We start from the raw sequence: 15419 nt of genomic DNA, 5'->3' as shown, positions 1-15419 counted from the left end.
CCTCTTAAATCCCCGCGATTTATTCCCAATAACCGTAGGGAGATCATTTTCTCTACAACATAGAGGAGTATGCTTATTAATATCCCTTATATTTTGTAGTTCTTTTGTAATGCTGTCACATGACACCATTCTGCCAATTTTCCTTTAAGAAAAGAGGCTCGTCTTGCCAATGTATCTGGATTACCTAGAACATATTCTTTTATCAGCATTTCTCTCCAGGGACTTGGCATCTTTACAAAAAAATAGCCGAATAACTATATTTTCTTCGAATCTCAAATTTTATCGGTATTTAGCGAATAACATATGTATTCATCGACTAAACAAATATCATGCAACTCGAGACTATACAGAGCTTGAGTATATGTTCTTTTCTTCTTTGTATCTTGATTATTGAAATAATCCACTCCTATAAATTGTGCCTTAAATAGGGTGTTCATTCTTCCTCCAATTTTGCTTAGAGAGATTCTCCTGCTAAGACTGATTCTTTAGTCTCTGACATATTCATTTTCCAATCTATCTTAAAAGATCTCATTAGACTCATTTTCAAAATCTCCGATACCATTTTGTGAGTCATAGGAAAATATTAATACAAAATTTTAAATATAAGGGTAGTATAAAAAAATTTTAGTTTGAAGGACATATCAGAGAAACATTTTGTTAAAAGAGAGACGTAATTGAGAACGAATAAAATGTTAGTATATTTTTGGGAAAGTTAGGAAACTATAGAGACGTATTATTTAATTATCCCTCATATTAACACTTCGAACAAGTCTGCCTTACAAGACTTGACTAGACTCCACTGTAACTGACCTAGATGACATGATTTTCATGCTATTATGGTAAACCAATAATTGAGATTGATCTACTAGGTAGCCACCGTGGATATCTATGTGAGCATCGGTTGATATGACACCTTGTACATTCAACATATGAATGTGGCATTTGTCAATTCTCACGTTGTTGTCCACAATAGGTGTTCACGAAATCAAATCTCATGATAATTTATCTAATACGCATTAAAAAAAAAAATAGTGACAGTGAATTATCGTGCTAAAAAAAAATGACCGTCCCTCATATATCTGTAGGTGAGTATAAAACAAACCAGTCGTCACAAGAAACCATGAAAGACACATTATTACAACTGGATTATTATATTAGTTTATCGTGTAAATGGCATAATAAAATTTTATATAGGATTTAGAAAAAGTATTATTCTATCCATTCATCGAATTATTAATCTATTTTTTTAAGTCAAACTGGGACTGGAAAAACTTATAACCTAATACAAAATAAAAAATTATAGGAAGATTATACGTGCAAAATTATTTCTAACAACAACCCTACCTCTAATTAATTATTTTAACAAATATACAATTTTGATATAATTAAATCTCGAATGTCGTTAAAATTTATATCGCCCATATACATATTACATATATTATATATATTTCAGCAGTTGCTTTCCCTGACAATCTTTTGATGAGAAGGCACGTCTGATGGAACCTCAAGCAGAATTCTAGGGATAGATGTGTCAAATTGAGGGAGGCTTTAACTTACCCACATTCCATAAATCCAACATGACTAGCATTTTTACTACCCCAGTTACAAGTACAACGGTTTTGATTCGAGCGGATCTATAAAAAAAATGTTACTTTCATGTAAAAATATGGATAGAATGGATTAATTTCACGGATATATTTCGCAAGAGACATTTTCTCATTTCAAATATCACAAAAATTTTTTAAAGACCTTGTCACATATTTATTTTTGTGAGATATACATTACTTTTCATTCTAATATCAATGAGACAATCTCATAAAAAACACAGTATCCAAATATATATTCAATTTTTTCTTACATAGTTATATTTTTCTCTTGATTTTACTAGCGTGCCCCTGTTAATTACCTAAGTTTTGATAAACATGCACTTAATTTTTGAATAAATTAAATAAAAATAAAATAGGAAGTTGATATGTAAAATTGTGTTTTTCAATGATTTTCTAAGTTTGTATGAAAAACAAGTCTATATATTTGATGAAATACACACAATAGTTTATAATGAAATATAGGATTATCTCAATAAATTATTATTATTATTATTCATGAAAAGAAGTAATAAAATAGAACCTTGTTAATTAGTATAGTGTGTATCTAAATAATGGCTTTGCTAAATCACCTCTCCCACATAATCCTTCCCCATACCCACCATAATAAATTCAAACCAATTTTCTTTCCCTTTCAAACAGATTCCTCCACTCCCACCCATGCTAGCTTCTTGAATATCTCGCCAACTCCCATCCATGGCAGCGTACAGTAGTAACGATCCCGAATCTGCTCCCGGAGGAGGAATCGTCCGCCGGAGCTCGTCGTTTCAGAGGATACTGCGGACGTGGTTGGGTTGCGTCGGCTCCTTCTTGCTGAGTATTACCGGCGGCCTGATCTTGGCTTGGTGGGAGTCCAATTACCATTCCGGCAACCACCAGCTGTGGATGGTGCCGTTGGGTTTGATCCTTTTCATCACGCCTCTCATGGTCTGGTCCGCCGTGATCATCTCGGAGTTCTGCAACTCGAAGGAGCCGCAGCTCTGTTCCGGCGCCGGACCACTCGATAAGCCGGAGAAGCCATTGAAATCGGTGCCAAATAGCTAGTGCTGGATGATACATGTGAAAGGAATTTGATATGTTTACCCTTTTTCGGAGCTTCCTGTATGGGGGATATATACCGATCGATTAAAGATGAGTTTCTGGAAGCTGTGATTTTGTTTAATCTGTGTAAATAAAATCGATTCATCTTTTTTTCTAATCAATCACGAAAGATCAGTGTTATGTGCTTGTGATAAGTTCTCACTGGAGATAGATTTCACGGGGGTTGACTGTTGACATGGTTTAATTTACGGAAGATGTTTTGTATTTTATATATGTCATTTATTCAGTGAGCAATGATCAAATAAACCGGATTAGAAAGTGTTTGCAGGGGATCGAATGGAATCAAGTGATTATTTACTCTACCAACTCGAATACTCGGACTGTGCTGTTTATAATTTCTTGATTTCACATGAACGATGCAATTATGTAACTGACTAGCTTAAAATTTGTCTGAAAACCGAGAAGTCTTAGGGAGGGAAAAGGATATTGCCTAAATCGATCATAATTAAGCCAAGAGTTTCAATTGATGGAAAAGGGTCTGGTACCCAACTTCACCAGTTAAATTTTTGCCGTCCCTTGTTTTGGATTTTTTTTGTTTTTCCACGTTGTAGGCTAGTAGGATCCACTTGAAGTATATTATTTTATTGTTTTCTTTATTAGCATACGCCATCTTGCTGTTCGCAAGCGGCTTTCGTCATTAAATAAACTACGACTTTAAACTCTTGCAAATAGCAATTAATGCCAAATATCATGATGGAACCCAAACAAAACAAAAAAATTAACTTGTTTCTCAGTGTCTACACATGAGATGGCGCTACATTGCACCAGATGAACGTGGACACCTTCGGATCGTATGGTAAAGTTGTACCCAAAACGGTTGTCGACCTCTTGAACCAATGACATAATCCCCTTCTCACCGTAAGAAAATACCAAATCATATAGATTATTAAAAAAAAAAAAAAAAAAAAAAAAAAAAAAACGTTTCCGCAAATTGCAATTAAGTATGTAAACGAGTCAAGCTACTCGTGATCAGTTTGTGAGCAGCTCGGTCAAAACTCAACTGGAGTTCGGTTTGACCAAGCTCGAGTAGCTCGAACATAAATCGAGCTCGAATTCGAGTATTAAATATGTGTGTTCGAGTAGCTCGCGAGCTACGATAATATATATATATATATATATATATATATATATATATATATATATATATATATATATATATAGAGTTTTTCTATGCTGCCCACCTCTCGTGTCCACCTCCATGCCCACCTATGAGGTGGCAATCATCCCATGGATGACATGAATCATATACAAATGGTTCGTCCAATGGATGAGTGTCACTTCATAGGTGGGCACGAAGGTGGGCAGCATAGCAAAACACTATATATATATATATATATATATAATGAGAAATGATATGGTGAGCAACCACCGTGAGCATTCATGTGAGTACATGCTGATGTGTCACTCACCTATTGGATGTGTATAATGTCACGTCAGCATGTGCTCACATGAGTGCTCACGTGGTTGCCCATCATATCATTTCTCTATATATAATATAATATAAATATATATAATATAATGCATATAATATTATATATATTTATTTATTTATTTTTCGAGCTCGAGCTCGAGTAACTCGAAATATACATGAGTCGAGTTCGAGTATGAAATTAGTTACTCAATCGAGCTCGAGCTTGAACTCGAGTAGACAAATACAAGTCGAGCTTGAGCTCGAGTAGTATGATACTCGACTCGACTCGTTTACACCCCTAATTGCAATAACCAAAAGTTGTATGCATTAAGTGATCCACTCTATTAGAAGTTGTTAGTTTGCCTAGTTGCTTAGTCAGCTTAGTCAGTTAGTTAATTGAAGTTAGTGAGCTGGCAATTAGCTGGCATGCTTAGTCATCATTGGGTTTTAGCATAAATAGCTCGGTTCTCATTTACTCTGTGATTCTTCTTCTTCAATGAATGAATTCTATCGATTCTTCTTCAATGAAAGAGTTTCTTTTTCTAATACACTCTTCTTTAATTAGTTGTCACGGTCATCCGACGTCGATTTCATCCAATCGAGTGATGTACCGAGTACATAACATATCACCAGGTGAATTCATCAATTGCTTATCAGATGTCTCATAAACTCGATATTTAGCAACCTGTTATAAGTTATTTTTGGTACGTGATGAATATCTGATTATCAAACGCAAGAGATGCCTGCAGCTGAAGATCTAAAATAATATTATTTCGATTATACGTACAAATATAACGAAGACGAATTCAAGAAGAAGACACGTGCTGGAAATTCTAATGCTACACGACACCTATGTATGTAGAGAAGACAAAAATTCTTCACGCTTCAATGTCAGAACGAGTGGGAAAATCAATGCCGTGAAGTGCGGGCACTCTCTCTAGATCTTCTTTCGAGAAGAGAGGAAATGGCCAAAAGACCTTTCTAGTACCAAAGACCTACATGGATAGGAAAAATACGGCAATAATATATACTGAGAAAAAAGACATCGAGGAGAAACTTAAATTTCCAAGATTAGTGCTTTCATATGTTTCTTGGTTGGTTCGTTTGCGTCGAATAACAGATATCTAAAAGGTTCATATGATGAAAATCCAGTGAAGAATTTTTGAACCGGTAGTGAACCACTATTGCTGATTTATCTGAAAATGTCATGGCATGCTGAAGAATACAAGTTAGGGAAACAAGTTCCAACATTCGTCAACTTTGAGAATATGACATGTTACTAGAATTTCAGTGTGTTTTTTAGGGGTGGTGTTCATAGGACGTTCGCTGCGAAATATAAAAAATAAAAATGCCAAGACAGCAAATGTAAGAGCCAGATTTCGTGGAAAAGTTGAGTTTACAATATCAGGTGCTTCTGACCTGTTCAATGTTTTTTCTCCATCCCAAGTCATACTTCCACCGTACACCTTTCTGCTTCTCGTGAACCTGAAACATCAGATAAACAGCTGAGGGCAGTCGAATGCAACTGAGAGTATAATGCCAATTCAAGAAAATGAGCAGATGAAACAAAAACTAACACAAAAAAACCGACAAGGTTCAATGACAAGGAAGTGTTGTTTTTGGCATTTAATGCCAAAAAATCCAATCAACTTCACTGAGATTTACATAAGAAGACAACATAAGAATCATACCACATAAAAACCACATTTTTCCAGAAAGAAAGCAGCATTTCAACTTCAGTAAGCATAATGGCCAAGCATGGACCCATGAATTAAGATGAGTTTAGTATGGCCAGAAGACGGGCGGTGACTTGATAAATTATGCAGGGCGTAAATTCCTTTTTTAAATCATATAAAAAAATTTCCCCAAAAAAATCATGGATTGGAGGGTGGCTCACCCTCACCCTCACCCACACCCTCACCCTTCCTCAAACTCGATCTAACCCTGATATAATATTTCGAGTACAAAGTAATAGCAGAAAATACATCTTTACCTCAACCGACGTTGTGTTGCTGAGCACCAACGACGCATGCATGATTACGAAACAAAGAAGACTGAGCGCAAAAGCAAGATTCAGAACTGCATCAAGGTACGCTCTGTAAGAAGTAGGAAAGGAATGAGAAAACAGACAGTTGGGGATGCTAAGATGATTGATGAACAGAAAAGTTACCAAAGGCCAAGAAAGTGATGGCCAGTTTCCCAGGTGAGCTCGAATGATGTTTTACTCCTCGAAAGAAATTTATGAAATTGGGAAGCAGCACAAAAGTATTCAGCAATGTCTCCAGAAAAGTATAGAGCTATAAGACATTAAAGATCATCAATTTAGAATCGGGTATTTTGCTCGAGGATTTCTTTCCAAATAATTTATGTCAAAGCTTCATAAATGTTGCTTAATCCTCTCTCTCATGGAAAATAAGTATATATGAGATACCTCAATGAATGACACATGTAATTTGTCAAAATTAAATTGGCTGATATTTTATTAATCAACAACAAACTTTTCAAAATCCAGGATACGGAGATGAAATTGATCTCACCACAAAAAGTAGAAAGAATTTGTAGTTTTGCGCCCCAACACAGTTGACAACCCATAAGCAATGATGATCCATCTTAAGAACACATCGTTGGCCTGCAAAACCGACAGCACCATTTTTAAAAATCAAGATGACAAATGATATCGTGCAACATCTAGAGAGCATCCAAGTGGGCAACATAAAATACCGCAAACTATTAGTAGATCAACAGTATAGAGGATAATAAGAATTTTGACCTAGAGAGTGACCTACTAGTGAATTTTACAATGGTCCGTCTTTTAATATTGAAAAAATAAACCATCTTACAAACAGAGCAATGATGGCAGCGCGGTGGCTTGCCATTTCGGCACCGATCACAGTAGCCTATTTGTTTTCTTTCAGATCCCTGCGAAGAAGTCATGGTTGCTGAGTTTGGGATCACCACCGAAATAGAAGATATTACAGAATTGCCATCCTCCACATTCTGCTGAGGCAACATTTTCCAGTTAGCAGGAACTGAACCAGGATCCTTTAGGAGAACCATAAAATAGCTCCACGACAATAACACAAGCTGCAAAAGTGATCAGCACTTAGAAGAGAAAATACAGGTAATCTATCTAAGGTAGTGTTTGAGAGACCTTCTAGAAAGCACTTCTCAGCTTTTTGTTAACAAAATTTCAATTTTTTGTTAAGGCTGAGAAGTGCTTTTAAATAACTCTCTCAAACACTACCTAAGTAACAATGGCATATGTTTCATCAACTGTCATGCAATTATTTAGTTGAAACACTACTTTTTGTTGGGCTCTCAGTGAAGCTCTTAATAGTTAATACTGTATCAACACTAAGTATCTGCATAAATGGGATTAACATTAGCTTATCCATACATAGACCATCAATGGCCCACCTCTACTCATAACCACCACAACAGCATATTTTAACCTAACGTTTAAGATAAGCACAACAAAGAACAGAATTGTACACTTCAAAAAAAGAAAGAAAGAAAAAAGCTGCTAAGAAATCGATTGCAACAAAATAATACGCAAATTAAGGGGAAATGAAGATAAAGTACAATTACCAGAGCATGAAATAGAGTGAGCAGAACAGCAGACAACAAGGTCATAGCTCCACCGTCGAGGAGGTGCGGGCCGAGGGTGAGCACGGCGACGGCGCCGTATGAGACTCCGATTATGCCTAACACTACAATAATCATAGAGTATCCCAGAGACTTCAACGGGGAGCATACTCTGAAGGGATTCAGATCCATTCTGGCTCCGAAAATCCTCGAAGGAAGTATTAAACGGTGTGATCTTCGGGTAGTAACCAGGCGACGCAAGATTTGTGGAGCCAGAGTTTTTAGCCTTCCCTCACTTCGCCGGAGCAACTGGTGGGTCTCCCCTCCACCGTGGGATATAATTCCCGACAAGTTGAGCTGAATTTTTTTTTTATTAATACAAACAAAAGTAAATGGGCTGCTTTTTGTGGGCTTTAAAATTAACAAGTTAAGATGCTCTTACCCGGGCCCAAACGACAAGACTAGTCTAATTTATTATTATTATGATTATTTTAATGACGTAAAAACCTGTAAAAACATGCAGTCGCTAGTCAGGCAAACCATATTGGGCAAGTCATGTACGACAGGCTAATCCAAAAAGGTTTGACAGGTGGAATCAAACTCTCTGACCTCTGATCAACGCTCAGCTACTTCACCAATTTGGATACCCTTGAGGGCCTCATCTAATTTATTATTGATCATATAATAGACGTTTCGCGGCGAAGATATATATGGTAACGTTGTTAACCTGATCTATATATATATAGTATGAAAAGTAATAATTTTGATATAAAAATAATATTTTTTTATAAGTCAAGTAATTAAAAAATTTATCTCTCAAAATTAACTCGTGATACAATATCACAAAAATTCTTCCTTTTGTCATATCTTGTTTAGTGTCACAATTAAATTTTTATTACTTTTTTTTTAAAAAAAAAAAAACTATTGCATTCTTTTAGTTATTCTTATGCTTCTTCTTTTCTTAAAAATGCCTAGTTGGCGCGTATAATTTTGACTCCTACATTCGACTTCACTCTTTTTCTCTTTTAACGTTGTTACAAATTGTTCCAATAATAGGATTAGTGTGACCCTACGTTTGAGATATTAGCTCAAAGGTTGAATATGGTTAATTATAATTAACTGGGCCACTTATATCTTTTAGTGGGATGCAATAAAAAAACACTTTATCCAACTTGATACAATTTTTTTTTTTGATACAATATTGCATATATTTTTAGTGCGAGTTCTCATCGTTTATCGCTTAAAAATTAACTAGGTAGCAACACGTTCCAGTTAAAACTTAAATGATGTCAACATGCTGGAGATAAATATCAGGATCTATGTTTTTTTTAGTTTTAAGGTATACCTACCCTAACCATAAATCCAATGTCGTATGATTTGTCACATCAATAATATCTCATAATATCCCCAAGGGGTGTCCAAGTTGGTGGAGTAGGTGAACTCTTGCCAGAAGTCAGAAGTTCAATTCTTCCTACCAACACCTTGGACTAGTCTGTCACACAGGGCTTGCCTAGTGTGATTTACTTAGGTAACATAGTTTGCAGGCTATTTCGTTAGTCCGGAGGTTTACCCAGTGCGCACCGAAAAGTAGCGATGACGGGTTCTCACATCATAAAAAAAATAATATCTAATTATGCTCATGTGTAGAGATATTGACCATCAGATACATGATTTGTGTAATATTCATAGTGTAGGATCTCATTAACCCAATTTTAATATCAAATCATGTATCCGATGATAAATACCCATAGTGTAGGATCTCATTAACCCAATTTTAAGATCAAATCATGTATCCGATGGACAATATCTATACACATATAATACTCATAATATATGATCTCATTAACTCAATTTTAATATCAATTATGACCATACACGTATTATATGAGATTACAATATGTGATGTACCTATCTCACATGCGTTGGAATGAAATATTTGAAATGGTTTATAATAGTTACAATGAACTTTTATAACAATTTGGATCAATCAACTTCGTAAGATGAGTATAGATACGAAGTTGTTACTATATAGGTCTATTGTGCAATCGCGATTGCAGCCTGCACACAATACATGTTTTTTCATAAAATAAAGGAAAAATTGCAATTTTGGTCTTGTATATTTATCACTTTGCGATTTCGGTCCTCTATCTTATCATATTTTAGTTTTAGTTCTGCATGTTCCGATTTTTGGCAATTTCATTTTTTTTTTCTTCGAAAATGCTTACGCGACACTATACACAACAACTCCACATCAAACACTAAATTGGTGCCACATCAGCGTCACATCGAAAAAAATTGACTAAAATTACCAAAAAAATAAAGATAGCTGACTAAAACTGAAATCTGAAAATATAGAAGATTAAAATTGCAAAGTGGCAAATATATAGGACCAAAAAAGAAATTTTTCCTAAAATAAATTCAAGTATATATAGCACATAGTTTATATGCTTGTTGTTCGGATTTAAATTTTAGATTGTACTTCATCTACTAAAATAAAGATAGTACCGGGGTACTACGAGTCTACGACATTTAATACCTTCAACTATGAGATATAAGATCCTTCTGTTTATTGTTGATGACAGTTATTAAAGAAATAACGTGAGAACAACAAAATAATTATTTTCATATTATTTTACGATCAATAATAAATTCAGTTTAATAAAAATTTTATAACATATATTATAAAATGCGTGTATATGATCTTTGTTAAAAAATTTATATGTGTTGCAAATTTAAATGAATTTATAATTTGTAAAAACATATTAATGATCAATCTTATAATTTTGTATAAATTCCACATTGAAAAAAATATAATATAAAATTGATATCATAATATTGTTAAAATAATTAAGAGAAAAATAAAATATAGATAATGCGTTCTAAACCTTAAATTAAATTATTGTGTCAAATATTTTTTTTTTTATATTTTGAACTTTTATCTATTTTGCTGGGATAATATATTAAACCATCCCTATTGTTTCAACATGTTCCCTTTTTCATCCTTCCAATTTGAGATGCGCCAATTTAGTCCCTCATGTTTTTTAAGTTGGCTCAATTAAGTCTCACCGTTAACTCACCCGTTTGAATTTGACAGAAACCCTCAAAAATTAATTTAAACTTCTTCCCAACTTTCCCAAAAAAAATCCAAAGACCTAATCTCCTCGTCAAATTAAAAGACACTATGGGTGAAGAAACTTCTTCCCCAAATTGAAACGATGCAAAACCTAATTCGAGCTCAGTGGCCACCATTGCAGTAACATATTCGACGCACCGTGGGTTCCTCGACGACGCAACATGTATAATCGGCCATCTTCTTCTTTTCTTGCTAATCTCGTTGCCTAACTCCCGCAATGTTTTTTTTTGAAAGACGTAGTCTCGTTGCCTAATTCCCGCAATGTATTTTTTTTTTCCAATTGGTAGTTCAATCTTCAAATTTAAGAACCACCATTCCCATTAATTACAAAAACCCTATCTCCACCGAGCCAATTACCATGATCCTCTACCTAGTAATGAAACAAAGCGGCTAAACGCCAAGGGATTGATTTAACCATAATTAATTGTTTTGATTTTTTTGAATATTGATGCTTGCTTGTGTGGTGAAACACTTCTAATTACAGTTGTAAGTCCACCATTTACTGAGTTACTCATTAGTCAAGCATTTCAGAAAATGGCTTGAACCTCTAAAAATTTTTCTTTCTGTAATTTCTTGAAGTAATTCAGATTTGACATGAGTCGGTATGATTCAACTTATTCAAATGCACAAAACTTTGAAGACATTGGTTTTAGGCCAAGAGATATGTTTTGTACTTGTGGTGTTGAACTACCTCTACAGACATCATGGATGCTGAACAAACCCAGGGAGGAGCTTTCGTGCATGCCCTAATTATGATGTAAGGGTCCATTATTTGTTTGTAAAATAATTTAAATGTTAAGGATATGCAATATCAAGTTAAAGATATTAATTTTTTCCACGAAGACAGCTGCATATTGTGGTGCATTTCAGTGGTGGGATCCAAAGATGTGCATACCTGGACTAAAGAAAGAAATTACTGAATCGAAGGACGATAACATTACATTAATGAAAGGTTTGAGAAATCTGGAAGATGAAGTTCTCAAGAAAGATGAAATAGTCAAAATTAAGCTTAATAGCTAGGAATGAATCTGCGAAGAAGTTGAAGAAAAAATCGCTTTTTATTATCATTGGTCTTGTATTGGTGCTAGTTTGCAGAAAATAATTCCAAAGACGTTGGTGAAGTTTTATTGTTTTTGTTTCAATGAAGAACTGTTGTTGCTTTTGATTCAATGTAGAACTATCAAACTCATTTTCTATGTATCCATCTTGTCTTATTACATGTTTTATAAAATCTCATTTTTTATATATCCTTATTGTTTATTATATCCTAATTTGGTCGAAAAAAAGCAACCAGTTACTGAAAAAATTTCTGATCCAGAAAGTCAGCTAACAAACAAACAAGTTGAGGAAGTTTAACTCCTAAATGTTGACCCATTCTGAAATCATTCACTGCAGATTGAAGATCGTGATTGAGTCAAAGAAGAGCAACCTAAATTTTGAGGAATTTTCTGATCCAGAAAGTCAGCTAATAAACAAAAAATTTGAGGTTTCACTCCTAAATTTTGAATCCATTCTGAACATTCACTTTTAAATATAAATTGAAGTCCGATCAATTAAAATTCAAAACTGAAAAAGCTGAACTAGACACAACCATTGATCATGAAAAAGCTCCCGAGTTTCAAGAGACCATTGAGCCAAAAATTACAACTGAACCAGAAGGAGTCAAGCACTATCTGAAGGTACCAGAATTAAAACTTCAAACTTCTAAAATTCCATCAATCTGAGCTGTTGACACCAAGCAAGAGCTCAAATCATCAATCAATTTAGTTACAAAAGAGCTACTTTTAGCAAAGATATATCTGGAAAACATATTTGTTCCATCTCCAAAACAAAACATGAAAACATGAAAATTTTCAGTGAACATAACTAATCAAAAACCAAATTATCCAGACACACATCAAAACATAAATGTTCCAATCTATGTCACACTTTCAAATCCTGCCGGTTGAGGCTTGTGAGGTGAGATTCCATGCTTATTTGTTGAAGTCATTGGTGTTGTGTTGGTTCTCAAAACAGTAGGTGCATCTTTGTGATAGTTGTGATAGAATCTGAATGACCATTGCTCCTCCGATCACCTAAAAAAGATTTAATATTGGAAACTATGATGAAGTTCACTCCCCCCTTTTCACAAACGTTGGTTTAATGAAATTTTTTGCTGGATTAACTTGTTAAACAGAGCTTTAATATACATCCAACACAAACATTACAAGATACACAAAAGATAAAAAAAAATAATAGTATTTTACTAACATTTATCCTTGAATTTCTTATTGAACCTCCTTCAATATGCACACCAACCTTTGATGTTGATTTTCTAACTGCATTAAACAAATTTAATATACAAACATAAGAAAAAAAATATAAATTAAGTGAAATAATCAATCAATACGAATTTTTTTAAAGAACATGTTTATCGGTAGTTTTTTTCTCTTGTTTGTCGGTTGAGATGCGACAGACGTAGTCGTACTTTGTTGTGTTGCTTGCTCGTGTTGATCCTCCTTAACCACGCTACTGCATGTACTCTTATTATGGCCATATTCCCCACAATTTTTGCATTTGTTGTTTCTTATAACACCTCTCAACTTTGTCTGCGAAGAAGCAGATGGTTTATCTCTTTTTCTCCTCTTCAATTTCGTGGGCCTACCCACTTTTCCATGATACACAGGTGGTAATGGAGGTGTCAATTTGCATTCTGGCCATTGTTCTGGACCATTAATGAGCAAAATCGATTTTTCATAACATCTCTTGTATGTCTCGATCCAATAATAATGATGAACATAATCCTCTGGATCCTCGTTGTTACACCAAATGGCGCACACTACATGCTGGCAAGGGATTCTTAAATCCCATTTTTTGCAGCTGCAGGACCTACTGCTTAGGTCCACAGTGTGTTGTACATCTTATCCCATGATCTGAAAATGTGTGTTATCAGATTTTATTGAAAAATTCCTTGATGCATCCATGTAAAGCTTTGCCAACACTTTTTTTTTTTTAATCTTGGGACATAACTTTTCATCCCACTTCTCAGCCATTCTCTATTCACCTGGAATCGAACCATGAGAAAATTTTGTATAGATTCAAACATTGGAATTACAGCCTTCCCCCTTGCATCTAAAATGTAGCTATTGAAGCATTCACACATGTTATTTAAAAGGATATCACACTTTGTAAATGCGATAAAGTGAGACCTAGCCCAATGTTGCACTGGTTTTTTCGCCAACCACTTATATGCCTTCTCGTCTATCACCTTCAGCTCTTCCATTTTCTGACAAAAATCAGCAACTGTCGTTGCTTTGGCAGCTGCCCAAAGTGCATTTTTCAGTGCAATGCCTCTGAAACCATCATTTTTCATATTGTTATGTAAATGTCTTACACAGAAACGATTCTTTGCATCAGGAAACAAACTCTCAAATGCTGGAATTAGACCCTTTTGTTTATCTGACATGAAAGTTCATGCATATTGATCTTCAAAACCTATATCAGAGTCCAATAATTGTAAAAACCACATCCAACTATCTTTGGTCTCTCTCTCAACCAAGGCATATGCAATAGGAAAAATATTGTTATTAGGATCCAATTCAACTGCTGCCAACAATTGACCTCCATACTTACTTTTCAGAAAACATCAATCCTCTCCAATGAGGGGTCTACATGCTTCCTTAAACCCATCCCTACATGCAGAGAAACAGACACACATACGCAGGAACCTCAGACCATCAGAATCCTCATTCAATTTTAGATTCACCATTGCAGCTTCATCAACCCTTTTCAATTCAGCACAATAGTTTCTAGTTTTTCTAAATTGCTCTTTAATATTGCCTTCCACGATGTCAATAGCTTTTCTCTTTGCCATGTACGCTTGTTTCCTTGAAATAAGTACTTTTAAGGTCTAGTTAACCTCTTTTCTAAATTCCCTTGTCCCTAGTTTTGGCTTTGCTTTGAATTTTTTGGCAAAGGTCTTCGCCATCCAACCTGATTTGATATTCTTATTTTGAGGTTCCAGTAAAAAATTTTGTGCTCAGTTTGAAAAGTTTTGATCTGCCAACAACTATACTTGCTCACGGTTGACATATGAATCAACCAACCACACCCTTTGTTTTTGCATATACCTCTAAGCTACAACTTATCATTTTTCACAAAAATAATTGTTATTCCGTTTCTAATGCAGTGACTTTCAATGGCAAATTTTGCCTATTTTCTGGAGCTAGAGATCATTCCAAGCTTCAGCTCAGGATTTTTTCCATCCTTAACGGGATCAAACATGACGTAGTTGTTGAATTCTTCATTATCTAAACCCACTTGACTATTCAGTTCGTCGCTATCAACACAATCTTCTTCACCCTCTTCATTTTGTATCTTAGACAATACAATACTACTAATTTCATCAACATCACTTTGACCCTTTGAAGATTCAATGCCATGATTATTAAAATCACCAATTATCAAATATTCTTCACAATTATAATCACTTTCGTAGAATTCTTCTTCATCTCCACAATTCTCATCATCACCCTCACCACTAACATTTAGATTTAACATCGGCCTCAACATTAATATTTATTAAATTTTCATCATTTTCTATAAA

At 34.6% G+C, this 15419-nt stretch overlaps 2 protein-coding genes across 2 annotated transcripts; both read right to left on the bottom strand.

The window, feature by feature from the left end:
- Nucleotides 1-4856: 4856 nt before the first annotated feature.
- Nucleotides 4857-8041, bottom strand: LOC140865140 (probable protein S-acyltransferase 12). The gene is made up of 7 exons (XM_073269663.1): nucleotides 7705-8041; nucleotides 6957-7200; nucleotides 6654-6745; nucleotides 6287-6413; nucleotides 6110-6195; nucleotides 5536-5601; nucleotides 4857-5111 (listed from the first exon to the last, which is right to left on the bottom strand). The coding sequence occupies exons 1-7, from the start codon at nucleotides 7891-7893 to the stop codon at nucleotides 4995-4997; spliced, it is 921 nt and encodes a 306-aa protein (XP_073125764.1). The 5' UTR covers nucleotides 7894-8041; the 3' UTR covers nucleotides 4857-4994.
- A 3094-nt stretch (nucleotides 8042-11135) lies between these two features.
- On the bottom strand, nucleotides 11136-14687 carry LOC140860514 (uncharacterized). Its single transcript, XM_073263522.1, has 6 exons — nucleotides 14534-14687; nucleotides 14056-14272; nucleotides 13844-13956; nucleotides 13302-13538; nucleotides 13085-13152; nucleotides 11136-11204 (listed from the first exon to the last, which is right to left on the bottom strand). The coding sequence occupies exons 1-6, from the start codon at nucleotides 14685-14687 to the stop codon at nucleotides 11136-11138; spliced, it is 858 nt and encodes a 285-aa protein (XP_073119623.1).
- Nucleotides 14688-15419: the final 732 nt, after the last annotated feature.

This window comes from Henckelia pumila, chromosome 4 (assembly GCF_033568475.1).
Source record: "Henckelia pumila isolate YLH828 chromosome 4, ASM3356847v2, whole genome shotgun sequence".
Classification (NCBI taxonomy): domain Eukaryota; kingdom Viridiplantae; phylum Streptophyta; class Magnoliopsida; order Lamiales; family Gesneriaceae; genus Henckelia; species Henckelia pumila.
The sequence above is the reverse complement of the archived record's forward strand: the minus strand, read 5'-3'. Positions and strand labels throughout refer to the sequence as shown.